The 18,308-nt window shown below is 39.9% G+C and overlaps 1 protein-coding gene across 7 annotated transcripts in view; it reads right to left on the reverse strand.

Moving 5' to 3' along the window:
• Nucleotides 1-18,308, reverse strand: part of HELZ (helicase with zinc finger) — a 145,594-nt gene that overhangs the window by 14,243 nt on the left and 113,043 nt on the right. For all 7 annotated transcript variants that reach the window (XM_043905773.1, XM_043905775.1, XM_043905771.1 and 4 more), the window contains 4 exons: nt 10,376-10,455; nt 7,800-8,349; nt 7,169-7,409; nt 5,865-6,381 (listed from right to left, as the gene is read on the reverse strand). In XM_043905773.1, the coding sequence (XP_043761708.1) occupies nt 5,865-6,381; nt 7,169-7,409; nt 7,800-8,349; nt 10,376-10,455 (1,388 nt within the window). The remainder of the gene's footprint in view (nt 1-5,864; nt 6,382-7,168; nt 7,410-7,799; nt 8,350-10,375; nt 10,456-18,308) is intronic.

An 18,308-nucleotide genomic window follows, 5' to 3' on the forward strand; every position in this document is an offset into this window, starting at 1 on the left:
ACAAGGTAAATGCTTTAGTTGCTGCTGCCTGGAGCAACGGGCTGCGGCTGGACTGAAAGCTGGGCTCCAAAGCCAGAAAGCTTGAGAGGAAAGGCCGAGGTGTAAGATACTTCCGGGAAGAAAGACCTTGACAAGCTCTGACCTATTCCTTCCTGGGAATGCAGAAGACCACAAACACGCTGTGCCCGCGCTAGGACAGGCCTGAAGAGTCCTCCCCTCCGGCTGAGCCAGAGCCTGGAGAGGCAGGAAGTGAAAGCTAAAGCAGACACGTGAGCTGCCGGCTCAGTGAGGAAAGTGCACATGTGTGCGCACACGCACACACACACACACACACACACACACACACACACACCCCTCTGCAAAACTGGACAATGTCTTTGGTCCTGAGCCTTTAAGCAGATCTCTTGGCAATGACTATAGTCAATTACTCAGCTCTTCGAAGGAAAACATCAAGAGGCCACACAAAACAATTACAGGCTTTAAAAAATTACTTCAAAATTTAAAATAAAAAAATTAGTTCAGAAATGTTGCTAGACAAACAAATGACAACAAAATAAAAAAACAAAAAGATGAAAAAAAGACATTCCATGCAAACAATAACCAAAAGTGAGCTGGAGTGGCCATACAAATGTCAGAAAAAAGCACACTCAGAGACAAAAACTGTTATGAGAGACAAAGGACACCATATAATGATGAAAGGCCAACCTATCAAGATGATACAACAACTGTAAATATATGAAAGCTAAGGACAGAACTCCAAAATAACATGATGAAGCATAAACTGACAGAATTAAAAGGAGAAATAGACAATTCAACAATAACAGCTGGAGACTCCAACATTCTCCTTTCGATAATAGATATAAGACCTGAACAACAGACCCAAGGGAAAGAGAAATTGTGAACAATTTTAACCAAAAAGACCTAACAAGTTCACAGAACCCTCCATCCAACAAGAGCAAGTACACATTCTTCTCCAGTGCACCAGTGTTTCAGGCGCATCAAACAAGTCTCAACAATTTTTTAAATAATAGAATTATACAAAGTATGTTCTCCAACCACACGGGATCAAATCAGAAGAAATCAATAACAGCAGGGAATCTGGGAAACAGACCCCAGCAATATCTGTTTTCTCTAATTTTGCCAAATATATACCTTAGACATTAAACTAGAAGTTCTGGCCAGGGAAATTAAGCAAGCAAAAGAAATAAAAAAAATCTACGTTAGACAGAAAGAACAAAATTATATTTGTAGATGACATTATCTTCTATATAAAAAATCCAAATTATCCACAAAAAAATCTATTAGAGCTGACAAAGAGTTCTGCAAATCTGAAGATGCACAACCAACACACAGTCAACAGTATTTCTAAACTAGTAGTGAACAACCAAAAAAATGAAACTAAGAAAACATTTACAATAGCACAAAAAATATACTTGGAATAAATTTGGAATAAATTTAACAAAAGAAGTATAAGAAATAATTGGAAAATTACAAAACACTACTGAAAGAAATTTTCAAAGACATCTCATGTTCAGGTACCAGAAGACTTTATATTGTTAAGATGTCAATACTTCCCAAGTTAATCTACAAATTTAAAGCAATCCCTTTTAAAATCCCAGCTCACTCTTTTTTTGCAGAAACTGACAAACTAACCCTAAGTTCCATATGGTAATTCAAAGAACCCAGAATAGCCAAAACTATCTTGAAACAGAAGAACAAAGTACAAAGACTCATACTTCCAAACAGGAAACTCAGGACAAAGCTACAGTATACAAGCCAGTGGTCAGCATAAGGACATAACAGATCCAGGAACAGAACTTAAGAGTCAAGATGTAAACCCAAAGGTCTATGGTCAATTGATTTTTGACAAGGTTGCTAAGACCATAAACTGGAGAAAGAACAGTCTTTCCAACAAATGGTGCAAATAAAACTCAACGACCACATGCAAAATAATGAATTAAGACACCTACCTCACAAAATGCACAAAAATTATTTCAGAATGGATCAGAGAATTAAACGTAAGAACTAAAACTATAAAACTAGGGAAGGTAGATGTAATTCTCTGTGACCTTGGCCTATGCAATCGTTTCTTAGACATGACACCAGAAGCATGATGAACAAAGAAAAAACAGACGAATTGGACCTTATCTAAATTAAAGCCTTTGCTGCATCAAAGGATACTCTCAAGAGGGTGAAAAGACAGTCCACAAAATGGGAGAAAATACTGCAAATTATATGTGATAAGAACCTATATCCAAGATATACACAAAAACTCTTATGGCTCCACAACACAAAGACAATTGTTTTTCAAAGCAGAGGACCTGCATAGACATTTCTCCAAAGAAGATGTACGAATGGCCAACACGCATACTAGAAGACGCCCAGCATCATTAGTTTAGGGAAATGCAACTCAAAATGAAATACTGTTTCACACCCACTAGGATGGCTATAATTTTTTTTAAAAAAGGACAAATTAGAATATAAATGATGCAAGACACTGTGGAAAACAGTTCGGCTGCCTCTCAGAAACAGTTACCATATGACCCAAGAATTTCAGGTACAAGAGAACTGAAAATATACTTTCACACAAAATTTGTTCATGAATGCACATAGACACATTATTCATAACAGCAAAAGAAAAAAAAGAAACAACCCAAATGTCCATCAAATGATGAACATATAAACAAATGGCAGTATATCCATACAACAGAATATCACTCAGCCATGAAAAATTATGAGGTATTGATACACGCTACAAAGTGGATGAGCTTCAAAAGCATGATGCTAAATGAAAGAAGACACGAAAGACCACATGAATGATTCCATTTATACCAAAAGTCTCTACAGGGACAGAAAACAGATTATTAGTTGTTGGGGACTAGAGGCAGGGAAGGCTGGGGAGTAACTGCTCAATGGTGATGGTGTTTCTCTGAGGGTGGCAAAAATGTTCTAACATTAGACAGTGGTGGTTGCTGCATGATATTGTGCATATACGAAAATCCATTAAATTTTACTCTAAAACGGACACTTTCAAATGGATAAAATAGTGAATTGCAACAAATTACCTCCAAAACAGACAAATAAGATATATAGAAATGTCCCTATGAAACTTAACTTTTTAATCAGCATCTATAGCAGAATATTTGCAAAATATGAATTATTTCTAAAGCCTTTAGAAATCACTAAGGAACCACCAAAATGAAGTCAAAAAAATATTTTTCACATCCCAAAAGTCTAAATGTTTACCCTGTTTTAAGACATTTGGGATTGATAATGATCACACAAACTTTACACATTCTTATTTCTAGTAGCTGAGCTTAAAAGGAATAGCTAGACAACATTTCTATAGTCCAAACAGTATCATTTTTGAAGTTTTTTTTTTTTTTTTGAAGTTTTATAATCTAGAATTACTATGATCTTTAATCAGTGAAGGTCCATAAAGATGCTCTTTGGCAACACCAATATATTTTAAGAAAAATTCCATTTACCTTAAAATGCTTAGCTTATTTAGCATTGCCATTTCTACGTTAAGCACTGCGCATTCTGACGTCTGGGAGTCAGATGTTAACTGCCCCAGGCTAAGAAAGCAGGGATGGGTGAGAGGAGAAACCACGGCTGGCTGAGAAAGCCAGCACTGGTCACGGAGTCTAATGAACAAACTTGTAATCAACAAAAATAAAGTAAGTAAAAAGATGAGACACTAAAATCCATTTCCCCAGATTAGACAGGACAAAGCTTCTTAAGTGAATAGCCTCCTCAAGTCAGTCAGATGTTAAATGCTCTAAAACAGTTACAATAAAAGGCTCTGACAGGCTTCATGTTTTAACACTGACCCTTCTACAAGGTCTGAAATATGAAATAGCACAGTAACAGGGGAAAAATGAAAATAAATTCCAAGAACATGCAGGTAAATCAATGAAATTAGAACACTCCCTCATCTCACATAAAAAATATACTGGATAGTTTAAAGACCTAAATATAAGACATGACAACAAAAAGCTTCTAGAAGAGAACACAGCCAACATTTATGGACGTAACGCACGGCAGTATTTTCTTACGTCAGTCTCTCATGGCAAAAGAAACAGAAGCAAAAATAAACACAGGGGACCTAACCAAACTTAAAAGCTTTTGCATAGCAAAGGAAACCATCAACAAAATGAAAAGACAACCTAAGGAATGGAAAAAAATATTTGTAAATGACCTCACCATCAAAGGGTTAATTTCCAAAGTACACAAATAACTCATACGACTCAAGGTCAAGAAAGCAAACAACCCAATCAAAAAATGGGCAGGAGACCTAACAGACATTTCTCCAAAGACATACAGATGGCCAAAAAGCACATGAAAAGATGCTCAACATCGCTAATTATTAAGAGAAATACAAATTAAAACCACAATAAGGTACCACCTCACACTGGTCAGACTGGCTATCATTAAAACGTCTACAAATAATGAAAGCTAAAGAGGGTGTGCAGAAAAGGGCACCCTCCTGCACTGTCTGGGGGAAGCAAGTGGCGCAGCCGCCGCCATGGGAAATGGCGTGGAGGCTCTGTAACAGCTAAAACCAGAGCCACCATGCGACTTGGCAATTTCACTCCCGGGCACACATCTGGAAAAGACAAAAATTCTACCTTGAAAAGATACATGTGCCCCACTGTTCATAGCAGCACTGTTTAGAATAGCCAAGACATGGAAAACAAACTCAGTGTCCATCGACAGATGAATGGATAAAGAAAATGTGTGTGTATATATATGCATGGGCTTTCCTGATGGCGCAGATAGTAAAGAATCTGCCCACAATGCAGAAGACCCAGGTTCGATTCCTGGGTTGGGAAGATCCCCTGGAGAAGGAAATGGCAAAACGCTCCAGTACTCTTACCTGGGAAATCCCATGGACAGAGGCGCCTGGTGGGCTACAGTCTGTGGGGTCATAAAGTGTTGGACATGACTGAGCAACTAACACACACACACACAGTGGAATATATTTATATGTATGTGTGTGTGTGTGTATGTTTGTGTGTGTGTATGTATGTGTGTGTGTGTATAAAACAGAATACTACTCAGCTACAAAAAAAATGAATTTTGCCATTTGCAGCAACATGGATGGGCCTGGAGATTATCACACCAAGTGAAGTCAAAGTATTATATGATACCATTTATATGCAGAATCTGTAAAATAACACAAATGAATCTATATACAAAACAGAAAGAGGCACACAGACATAGAAAACTCATGGCTATTAACTTATGGCTATCAAAAGTGGGGGAAGGGGGTGAACTGGGAGTACGGGATGAACGAACACAAACTGCTGTGAATTAAGCAGACGGGCAACACAGACTGCTGTGTGACACAGGGGACAGTGCTCAGTACCTCACAACAGCCCGCCGTGGGAAACAGAGTGATACATACGTGTGTATGCATATGACTAGACCGCTGTGCCCGCCGTGGGAGACAGAGTGATACATATGTGTGTATGCATATGACTAGACCGCTTTGCCCGCCGTGGGAACAGAGTGATACACACGCATGTATGCATGTGACTAGACCGCTTTGCCCGCCGTGGGAGACAGAGTGATACACACGCATGTATGCATATGACTAGACCGCTTTGCTGTACAGCTGAAACTAACACAATACTGTAAAGCAGCTATGCTTCAATAAAAAAACAGAGCTTTAAAATGAAGCTGAAAAACAAGTTGCAAGAAAAGATTGTCTTTACTTAAGATCATCTTTTCAGTTGCAAGAATTTAAGACTATTAAATTCAATAAGATCTGTCCACTAACATTATCAAACCAATAAACATTGATTTTTTTCACAATCAACTGATGGCTGAAAGGAGAAATGGAGAAGACAGAAACGTACCTCTTCTAAGCTGGGGAGCGAAGAGGACGACACCGTCCGGGAGGACAGCGGGTGGAGCGGCTCCTGACCGACAGCCGGCGGGTGGCTCTGCATTTGCACAAAAGGGGTCTGCGGGGGCCTGTGCGGCAGTGGAGGTAGGCCGTAGGGAAAGCCCGGCCCCATCAGGTGGTTCTGCTGTAAGTTAGCGAAAGTCCACGCTCCATCAGGGGCCAGGTACTTCAGAGGAGGAGGGGTGAGGTGCTCCGACGGCAACGAGAAAGGAGAGCTGAACATCGGGGGTGGCAGGCGCTGTGGGAACGCAGGGCTGTTGGCCGCCTCAAGGTCTCTGCTGCTGTCAGTGAAGTTCGGAAAGTGGGTGCTGTGGTCTGCGCCGGACGGGGGCGAGGAGGCTGCTGGTGGGCTCCTAGTCTGAATTTGTCTATACTGCAAAAGTCTTGATTGAGGTGGTGGCATTTCAGCTAGTTCCCGTGTTTCACTTTGCTCACGATTAGACAGTTCTCTGAGTAAGTCTTGAAACCTATGTAAGGATGATGAAATATGAGGAGAGCTTAGTCAACTACATGTGTAATTTTTACAAACAAAAGCATAATAACTAGAACTAACATTAATTCATCTCAAAAGCAAGCATTAATGCTCACAGATGTTGAACTGAAGACACTAACTATACCCAAGTATCTGACTTCTTTCTTCCCCTTTTGGATTTAAAAGCAACTGTCCTTGTCTTTCCATGCCTTTGGTAGCTGGCAGTTACAGAAGGTCACCGTAACAGTGGATCTTACTCAGAAGGGATTGGGAAATGCTTCACTGCAGTCAAATGACGCACCATAAAAACAAATTTAGAATGAGCACTGAAGACTCAAACATCTGACTTAAAAGAGGGTAGAATTTTGTGCAAAAAATATATTGGTAGTAAATGCATAATTTTTAACTTTTAACCTCTAATTTAATTCTGTTCTCTTTGCATTCTTTGCATTATGACTGAATACGGAAAAAACACCCACAGTGATGGTACATGTCTCTTTCACAAGAGACTGCAAAGCTAGAGGCCACATAAATGCACGGTCCACAGCAGACCTTCCACACCTAGGTTTTCACAAGTTACTTCTAAAAAGATGTTCTACATTTTAGAGTCAATCGACAGAACTGCATAGCAGTTGCCTAGAAGGCTGGCATCCAGTTTCTTTGGGGCAGTGTTCCAGTATGAGGCTAACAGGACAACATTCAAGAAAGAAAACAGTACGGAGGCCACGTCTCAGGGGCCCTGTTCAGTCTGCTGAAACGAGTGTGAGGCAGTTGTTTCTGACCGTGAGTCAGTCGTTTCTGCTTCATCTTCGGCACTGCTGGGGAGCTTCCAGTCTGCTCTCACTGGGGGCTGATGCAATCCAACAGGCGGCTGGGGAAGGTGCTGGAGGTGCGGGTGAGGGTGGTGATGGTGCGGGTACGGGAGGCTGCCCTGACTGAGATAGGCGTGGTGCTCGCTCCACTGCTGTAGCCGCACATGCTGCTGCCTCAGGGTTTCCAGAGCTACACTCCCATGCATACGATCTGTAATCACATTTGTAGCAAGTTTAAGTTATCAGCGTTTAGGGTTTCAAGTTAATGTCTTCAAGAATTTTTACAATCAGATATTCTCCACAAAGACACGGCTACCATATGAGTTTGGAGAGAGCAGGACTTCTAATTTCCCAGTAACTAAATCACGGTAATGATGGGGATTCCTCCTCACCTACAGCATGACGTAACCTGACACCAACTGTACGCTTAGTTCTATATAGCATTTGGAACTAGATTCTGATTATTACACTAAGTTTTTTTTTGGCCAGCGTTATGTGAAGAAATGAATCAATCCTGATTCAAATGAATACTGTATAGCACACGTCACTCAAGTAAACACTCCCAGACGCTGTCCCGTCCTGCAGCGACAGGAGAACTCACCCAAAGCCTCCCCCATCGGCAGGCCCGGGGGGCTCTCGTCCGGGAAGCTGTTCAGAGGTGAAGGCAGGATGGGGCCGGGCTGCGTGAGGGCCCGCAGGGGACTGTGGCCCTCCTGCAGCACGGGTGGAGGCTGCTGCTCGGGAACCACAGCCTCCGCGGGCGGGGACTGTGGTCGGTGGGGAACCGTGTTACTGAAAAAAGCACTGCCGGGGCCGGCCGGGTAGGCAGGGGAGAGCTGAGGCGGCGGCGGGCCCAGCTGAGGGGCCACCTGACTGGGCTGGGCTGGCACCGGGCTCGGCTGTTCAGGCAAGTTACTCTGCTGCTGATTCAGCAAGGCGTGCTGCTGCGGAATTGGGAAGGGTGGTCTCGGGAGCTGGGGAAGGGGATGAAAATGACGACCGGGGATGGCATACTGTGCATGGGGGGCAGGGAGAGGAAGGTTTATGTGTCTTGGGGTGAGATTATCTTTGCGATGAAATTTGGGATTGGGATAAACAATGCCAGGACGTGATTCAGGACTTCTGTTCTGCGGGTTTGATTCCAAATCAATCTAAAAAAAAAAAAAAGGAGAAATATTTTTTAGCTGCAGAAGATCTAAGTCCTGTGGCTTCCCACCTTTCCTCCCCTCAGCAATTCTAAAGGATATGATCCACTCTTATCAGTAGGAGCAAGAGCATTGCGTGCCTAGTAAATCACTTTCTGACAATCAAGTAAAAGAATATTCTTTAAATCAGGAAACATGAAACAGAAAAAACAGCATATTAAATCTGAGTCATAAGGAGAGATACTACTATTTTAATAGCATATCCATTTTAAAAACATTATTTTTTTTTTTTTTACATTTCCTTCCTTGGAAAGATAACCAATTATTTCCTTCTGATATAAATCACTGAAATGTGTTCTTTCTTTCTGATTTTATTGCTTTTATACATCTCTTCCCTCAAACATATCTACATTAAAAAACTTGTCTCAACTTAAATAACTCTGAAGTGAACAAAAAAATAAGTACTATATCATCTCTGAATAATCTGTTTGGCTGTCAATTTTTGCCATCATTCCTTCAACAAACACTTATTGAGGGCGTATCAAGGACACTGTGCCTGATGTGAGAGATTAAAGGCACAATAAGACTGCATCTGTACCATCAAGACTGCAGAGCGAGGGCTGGCAAAGCCTGGCCCCCAGGCCATTTCCAGTCCACTATATTTTTGTCCACGAAGTTTTACTGGAACACAGCCACACTCATTCATTTACATGCTGTGTCTCTTTTCTCACAACGATGGCAGAGGTGAGCAGTTGCAACAGAAGCCACATGGCCCACAAAGTCTGAGAATTTACTATCTTACAGAAAGTTTTCTAAAATCTGGCTCAGAGTCCAGTAGAGGACATCACACATAAACGTAAAATTAGAGGTGTTTTAAGAGGGTGTGACATGAGATCCCACAGCCTGAGAAAATCAAGGGTGACTTCACAGAGATGATGACACTTGGGCTGAATCTTTACAAGAGGTTGGAGTTTTGCAGTGAGGGAAAGACATACTAGAAAAAGGTAGCAGCTTACACACCGAGAGAGGAGAGCAGACGAAAAGCATGGTGGCTACGAGGGGATGAGAAGTTTTGTGTACACAGAGCTACAACTAGGCTTGCATGCTAATTTCCTCCTCCTTGACATCAAATAAAACTTCAACAGCCCAATTACACAAGACCCTGAATGATTCAATTCTGAATGTAAACATTTTCCTTTTAATCTCAAAGACTGTGGTAAGCTACTGAAGGTTTTTAAGCTACAGCATGCTGTCTTCCTTCTGAAACACAAGAAGGGAAGGGACTGGAAGAGGACAGATTAGTTTTCACGGAAACTCCCTCTGAGGCTGGTGATGAAGAAGTAAGGGTGTCTGAGGACAAAAAGTGTCAAGTCCAAAGTTGTCAGCTAGCAGGGTGGAATCCTGAGTGTTTAATCTCTAAGGCGAGGTCATCCTCTGATCATGAGAATAATGGCGGAAGGTACCCAGTCATCCAAAGAGCCGCTGAGTAAACGGGCAAAGGGAGCCTGGTACACAGAGGAAACACAGGCAGGTGCCCCACGGGTGCCCTGAGGCCAGAAAACATGGGTCTCCAGTAACACTAATCCAACCAACGATTTGATTTTTGCCTAACTGGCTCATGAGTACAGACGCAGATGAACAAATGGGTTAAGAGTTAAGGATGGGTACAGCAGGCGTGATGAGAGAGGGCTTGAGAATGTGAAGTCTTCCTTCTTCACTGTAACAGCTCTTCCCAATCTGAGATAATGTTGAATGACACAACTATAGCTGTGTCTTCACTTACTACTTTATCATAAGAAGTCTCTAAATTTAAGTCTATCACTGAATAACATAATTTGAGAAAGTACTCTGAAAAATAAAATAATGTAGCAAAGAAACAGCAGAGGGAGAGAGTGCAATGTGCCCACTAGATCCTCATCAAACAACAAAACGTAAAAGGGGAGATAATTTTCTATAAAACACCAGGATTCTAAGATGATCAATTAAACTAAATCCATGAGAACAATGCATTCACTAAAGGTAAATAACCTACCTGCTTTGCTTCTGTAGGTTTTTTCTCTGGTGTTCGAATCTTATTAATTTCAGGTCCAGGATTATTCGTATCACTTTTACCTAAGGAAATATTTTAAAGTTATCATACACTGTCTCCAGTAGATGTCACAAATTCCAATGACTATTCAATATTAGACAAAAAGTAGGATATTTTAAACATTTTTTCACCCATTATTGATTATTACTACTTTGGTTTTGTTCTTAAAATTTTGTAGTTGCAATTTCTCTGCAAGAAAGAAAATTGATAAATGAAACAAATTTCTTTGACAAGACAAAAACTCAGTAAGGGATAACCTTAAAACAGCAAATAATTTGAAAGATAACTGCCCATTCTCCAGGAGTTTACAGTCTCATTTTTGTAGACTAGACAAAAAAAAAAGGCCTTGGTGTTCCTGGCTATGTATGGCTTAATATTTTGGCCACTTACAAATGCAATTAAGGAAAAATCCAAATAATCTGTCAATTTTATTTAGTAAAGGAATCTAAGATCCCCTGGAGGAAGGCATGCCAACCCACTCCAGTATTCTTGCCTGGAGAATCCCATGCAGAGAGGAGCCTGGCAGGGTACAGTCCATGCGGTCGCAAAGAGTTGGAAATGACTGAAACAACTCAGCACACACGCACACAAAGGAATCTAAACTAAATAAAGATATTCTGAAAAGAATGCAGTTATATTTTCAAAAGTACTAGATATCAAACTAAATATAAGTGGATGATAAATAATAAAGGAAGCAGTATTAAGGTTAAAAAATCACAATTATAACAGACAAATAATGCTAGTTCATGCATGTGAAAGGCTTTTAATCTATAAGAACTAACTACTGGATATTCTAAATCTCTTCAAAGAATCCTTAATTTGAGTTCTTCCTTGAAAACAATCTTTTAAGAATGCCACTGGGACTCTGTGCCAAAACAGCCTTACCACCAAACCTCAGAAACGAAAACTACAACGCCCAAGATGAAAAATACAGTTAGCAGAGTAGACACTGCAGAAGAAAAACAGTGAACCTGAAGGCATTAGCAGCAGAAACAATGCTTGATGAAACACAAAAAGAAAAAAAGAATTTTTTTTAAAAATGAAAAGGGCATGCACGAACTGTGGGAAAATTTTAGTTCAGTTCAGTCACTCAGTCATGTCCGACTCTTTGCAACCCCATGAACCTCAGCACACCAGGCCTCCCTGTCCATCACCAACTCCCGGAGTTTACCCAAACTCACGTCCATCAGTCAGTGATGCCATCCAACCATCTCATCCTCTGTCGTCCCCTTCTCCTCCTGCCCTCAATCTTTCCCAGCATCAGGGTCTTTTCAAATGAGTCAGCTCTTTGCATCAGGTGGCCAAAGTATTGGAGTTTCAGCTTCAACATCAGTTCTTCAAGAAGCCTAATAAATCTATGCCCCGACCAGTAATGCTGAAGAAGCTGAGGTTGAATGGTTCTATGAAGACCTATAAGACCTTCTAGAACTAAAACCCAAAAAAAAAGATGTCCTTTTCATTATAGGTGACTGGAATGCAAAAGTAGGAAGTCAAGAAATACCTGGAGTAACAGGCAAATTGGCCTTGGAGTACAGAATGAAGCAGGGCAAAGATTAACAGAGTTTTGCTAAGAGAACACAACGGTCATAGCAAATACACTCTTCCAACAAACACAAGAGAAGACTCCACACATGGACATCACCAGATGGTCAATACCGAAATCAGATTGATTGTATTCTTTGCAGCCAAAGATGGAGAAGCTTTATACAGTCAGCAAAAGCAAGACCGGGAGCTGACTGTGGCTCAGATCATGAACTCCTTACTGCCAAATTCAGGCTTAAATTGAAGAAAGTAGGGAAAACCACTAGACCATTCCAAATCAAATCCCTTATGATTAGTACAGCAGAAGTGACGAACAGATTCAAAGGATTAGATCTGACAGAGTGCTTGAAGAACTATGGATGGAAGTTCATGATATTGTACAGGGGGCAGGGATCAAGACCATCCCCAGGAAAAAGAAATGCAAGAAGGCAAAATGGTTGTCTGAGGAGGCCTTAGAAATAGCTATGAAAAGAAGATATGTGAAAGGCAAAGGAGAAAAGGAAAGACATACCCATTTGAATGCAGAGTTTCAAAGAATAGCAAGGAGAGATAAAAAAGCCTTCCTCAGCGATCAATGCAAAGAAATAGAGGAAAACAATAGAATGGGAAAGACTAGAGATCTCTTCATGAAAATCAGGGATACCAAGGGAACATTCACGCAAAGATGGGCTCAATAAAGGACAGAAATGGTATGGACCTAACAGAAGATATTAAGATGAGGTGGCAAGAATACACAGAAGAACTATACAAAAAACCCAGATAATCACAATGGTGTGATCACTCACCTAGAGCCAGACATCCTGGAATGCGAAGTCAAGTGGGCCTTAGGAAGCATCACTAAGAACAAAGCTAATGCAGGTGATGGAATTCCAGTTGAGCTATTTCAAATCCTGAAAGATGATGCTGTGAAAGTCCTGCACTCAATATGCCAGCAAATTTGGAAAACTCAGCAGTGGTCACTAGACTGGAAAAGGTCAGTTTTCATTCCAATCCCAAAGAAAGGAATTGCCAAAGAATGCTCAAACTACCTCACAATTGCACTCATCTCACACACTAGCAAAGTAATGCTCAAAATTCTCCAAGCCAGGTTTTAACAGTACATGAACCATGAACTTCCAGATGTTCAAGCTGGTTTTAGAAAAGGCAGAGGAACCAGAGATCAAACTGCCAACATCCGTTGGATCATCAGAAAAGCAAGAGAGTTCCAGAAAAACATCTACTTCTGCTTTACTGACTATGCCAAAGTCTTTAACTGTGTGGATCACAACAAACTGTAGAAAATTATTTAAGAGATGCGAATACCAGACCACCTGACCTGCCTCCTGAGAAGTGTGTATGCAGGACAAGAAGCAACAGTTAGAACTGGACATGGAACAACACACTGGTTCCAAATCGGGAAAGGAGTACGTCAAGGCTGTATATTGTCCCCCTGCTTATTTAACTTATATGCGGAGTACATCATGAGAAATGCTGGGCTGGAGGAAGCACAAGCTGGAATCAAGATTGCCGGGAGAAATATCAATAACCTCAGATATGCAGATGACACCACCCTTATGGCAGAAAGCAAAGAAGAACTAAAGAGCCTCTTGATGAAAGTGAAAGAGGAGAGTGAAAAAGTTGGCTTCAAGCTCAACATTCAGAAAACTAAGATCATGGCATCCGGTCCCATCACTTCATGGCAAATAGATGTGGAAACAGTGGAAACAGTAACAGACTTCATTTTGGGGGGCTCCAAAATCACTGCAGATGGTGACTGCAGGCATGAAATAAAAAGCCACTTACTCCTTGGAAGAAAAGTTATGACCAACCCAGACAGCACATTACTTTGCCAACAAAGGTCCGACTAAGTCAAGGCTGTGGTTTTTCCAGTAGTCATGTATGGATGTGAGAATTGGACTATAAAGAAAGCTGAGCGTCAAAGAATTGATGCTTTTGAACTGTGGTGTTGGAGAAGACTCTTGAGAGTCCCCTGGACTGCAAGGATCTCCAACCAGTCCATCCTAAAGGAGATCAGTCCTGGGTGTTCATTGGAAGGACTGATGTTGAAGCTGAAACTCCAATACTTTGGCCACCTGATGCGAAGAGCTGACTTATTTGAAAAGACCCTGATACTGGGATTGATTGAAGAAGGGGATGACAGATGATGACATGGTTGGATGGCATCACTGACTCAATGGACATGAGTTGGAGTAAACTCCAGGAGTTGGTGATGGACAGGGAGGCCTGGCGTGCTGCAGTCTATGGGGTCGCAAAGAGTCGGACACGACTGATTGACTGAACTGAACTGAAATGGGTAGCTGAAACTCCAGAAGAGAAAAAGAGGTGAGGCAGAAACAAATTCTAACAAAATAGAAGTCAAAGGTTTCCTTATTTGATGAAAACTGTAAACCCACATATCCAAGAAGCTCAACAAACCCCAAACCCAAGAAGCATGAATAAAACTACTCCAAGGAATATTATCATAATCAAACTACTAAAACTAGTATAAAAAGAAACTCTTAAAAGTTGCTAGAGAAAAAAAGACATGTTATATACAGAAAAACAAAGATAAAGATGACATCAGATTTCTCACTGGAAACAATGTAAGCAAGAAAACTAAAAGATAAAGACTATCAACCAAGATTCTATACCCTGTAAAAAATCTTTCAAAATTGCTAGTGAAATAAAAAATTTTCAGACATATAAATGCTGAAAGAATTCATCACCAACAGGCTCGTAGTACAAGGTGTGTTAAAAGAAGTCCTTCAGGCAGAAGAAAACTTATTCAAATAGAAACATGAATATCAAGACTATCAGAAATACTAACTACATGGAGATACAAAAGGTTATTTGTCTTATTATTTAAAACACTTTAAAAAGATACTTGGCTATTTCAATGAAAATAATAACAATGTTTGGGGCTTATAACATAGGTAACAGTAAAATGCATGATAACAACACTTAAAGGCCAGAAGAGGAAAAACTGAAATATTGTAATGTTCTTTTGCTATACCTGATACCTGAAGTGATAAAACATAAAATGGAAAGTAAACTGTGGTAAATTAAAGATGAATGCTATTAACCTTAAAGCAAATACTAAAATAATAAAAAGAGCTACAGCTAATAATCCAGCAAAGGAGATAAAATGGAAGCATAAAAAATATGCATCTAATTCAAAAGAAGGCAGAATCAAAGGAAAAAGGGAACGAAACCAGACTGGACAAATTTGAAACAGATAGGAAGATGATAAAATAACTCTATCAATAATCACATCAAGTATAAATGTTCTAGACCTCCCAACTAAATGGCAGAGATTGTCACATTAGATTTTTTGTAAACTAAAAGAAATACAGTTTAAGTATAAAGACAAAACAGATTAAAAATAGAAGTTAAAACAAATACTGTGCTATCACTTGCCAAAAGAAAGGTGAAGTGTCTGCACTGAAGTTCAACAAAGTAGAGCACAGAGCAAAGAATATCATCAGAGATAAAGAAGTTCATTCCATAATGAAAAATGAGCTACTTAATCAAGAGTTGTTGTTGTTCAGTCACTAAGTCGTGTCTGACTCTTTGCGACCCCATGAACTGTGGCACGCCAGGCTTTCCTGTCCTTCACTATCTCCCTGAGTTTGCTTAAACTTATGTCCAAGAGTTATAATCCTAAATGTTTATGTACCTAACATCAGAAACTTCAAAAATCATCAAGCAAAAGTCAAAGGAAAAATAGATAAACACCAATGATATTTGGAGAATTCAATATTCCTTTCTCAATATTCATTTTTTAAAAGGTAGACAGAAAATCAGCAAAGACAAAGCAGACCTGAACAGTCCTATCAAGCAACCCGACCTGCAGCCACTGGAGTGCTCCACTCTTATTCAATGTGCATGGAGCATGAGAAAGACAGACCACATCCTGAGCCGTAAAACAAATCTCAATAAGTTCAAAGGATTCAAGTCATGCAAAGTGTGTTCCCTTATCACAACTGAATTAAAACTAGAAAGCAGTAAGAGAAAAATACTTAGAAAATCTCTAATAACTCACCTAAATTCACCTTTGTAAATAATCCATGGGTCTAATTTTAAGAGAAATCAGAAAGTGTACTGGACTGAATGAAATAAAAATATAATACTGGGATTCTGTGGGATGCACTACTGGGGAGATACCTATATCAACCTAGGCCTTCAACCTTAACAAAATACGTGCAAGACTTGTAGTTTGAAAAAAAAATGTTTAAGGCAGAAAGTGAAGACCTTAAAGAAGGGACACTCTGTTCATATATCAGAAAATTAAATATTAAGATGTCAGTTCTCCCCCAAAACTGACCCACAGATTCAGCACAATTCTAATCAAAATCCCAGCAGGCTTTTTTGTAGAAACTGACAAGCTGATTCTAAAATGTAGGTGAAAATGCAAAGGACCTGGAATAGAATCTTCTGAAAAAGAAGAATAAAGTTGGAGGACTCATACTACCTGATTTCACAATTTTCATAAAGCTACCGTGCTCAAGACAGCATGCTAGGCAAAAATAAGCACACGCACCAGCAGAAAACAACACGGCCTTCACACACGTGGCAAACGATGTTCACAGAGGCACCAGGTGATTTTAACAGAGGAAAGGAGGCTGTTTTCAAAAAATGGTGTTAGCCTTTTACAACAGCCAGGACATGGAAGCAACCTAGATGTCCATCAGCAGATGAATGGATAAGAAAGCTGTGGTACATATACACAATCGAATATTACTCAGTTATTAAAAATAATGCATTTGAATCAGTTCTAATGAGGTGGATGAAGCTGGAGCCTATCATACAGAGTGAAGTAAGTCAGAAAGAAAAACACCAATACAGTATATTAAGGCATATATATGGAATTTAGAAAGATGGTAACAATGACCCTATATACAAGACAGCAAAAGAGACACAGATGTAAAGAACAGACTTTTGGACTCTGTGGGAGAAGGCGAGGGTGGGATGATTTGAGAGAATAGCATTGAAACATGTATATTATCATTTGTGAAACAGATCGCCAGTCCAAGTTCGATGCATGAGACAGGGTGCTCAGGGCTGGTGCACTGGGATGACCCAGAGGGATGGGATGGGGAGGGAGGTGGGAGGGGGGTTCAGGATGGGGAACACATGTACACCCATGGTGGATTCATGTGAATGTATGGCAGAAACCACTACAATATTGTAAAGTGATTAGCCCCCAATTAAAGTAAATTAATTAAAAATAAATAAATAACAAAAATGGTATTAGAACAACTGAGCATACATATATGCAAAAACAAAACAAAATGATCATAAAGAAAATTTTCAATTCTTACCTCATACCATATATAAAAGTTAACTCAAAGGAGACCCTAATATAAAAGCTGAAACTATTAAACTTCTAGAAAAAAACACAGAAGGCAAAAAAACTTAAGATATTATGCCAAAAGCATGACACATAGAAGAAAAATAAATAAACTGGACTTCATCAAAAATGAAAACTTCTATTCTTTGAAAGATACTGTTAAGAAAATTAAAAGGCAAGAGACAACCTAGAAGAAAATATTTTCAAAATGCACATCTAATTAAAGATTTTTATCCAGAATGTATAAAGAATTCATAACTTAGTAAGACAAGCCATAAAAAAGTGGACAAAAGATACGAATAGACACTGCATCAAAGATGTATACATAACAAACAAACCCAACGAAAAGATACTCAGCATCATTGGTCACCAGGAACATGCAAAACAATACAGTAAGTGGATATTATCAGATATCCATGAGCAAGGGGAAAACTTAAAAGGCTGATGGCACCAAGAACTAATGAAAGCTACGGAGCAACTAAAAATCTCACTCACAGTAGAAATTAAAAATGGTTTTGGTCACTTTGGAAAACAGTACGGCAGTTTCTTACAAAGTTAACAGAAGTGCCAACATAACAGCTCAGTCCTGGGTATTTACCCAAGAGAAACGAAAATATGTTTGACACATGTTCATAGCAGCTTTACCCATGACAGCCAAAAATCAGAAATAATTAAGGACAGATAAAAACAATTAATGGATAAAGACAGTGTAGTACATCCATGCAAGGGACGACTAATCAACAGCAGAAAGGAACAAACAGCTGATACAGACAACACAAATTAATCTCGAAAGTTTAAAATAAGCTAAGTGAACGAGCCCAGACACTATGACTTAATCTACATGACAGACTAAAGACAAAAGTACACGGACGTAAGCCAGAGGAGCAGGCGCCAGAGGAGCTGGAGGAGGAGACTGACTGCAAGGGAATATGAGGGTGTCTCTAGGGTAATGTAAAAACTCTGAAGCTCGATACTGGTGGTGGTGAACACCTCTCTGTATGCGTC

Source organism: Cervus elaphus, chromosome 5 (assembly GCF_910594005.1).
Source record: "Cervus elaphus chromosome 5, mCerEla1.1, whole genome shotgun sequence".
Lineage (NCBI taxonomy): Eukaryota > Metazoa > Chordata > Mammalia > Artiodactyla > Cervidae > Cervus > Cervus elaphus.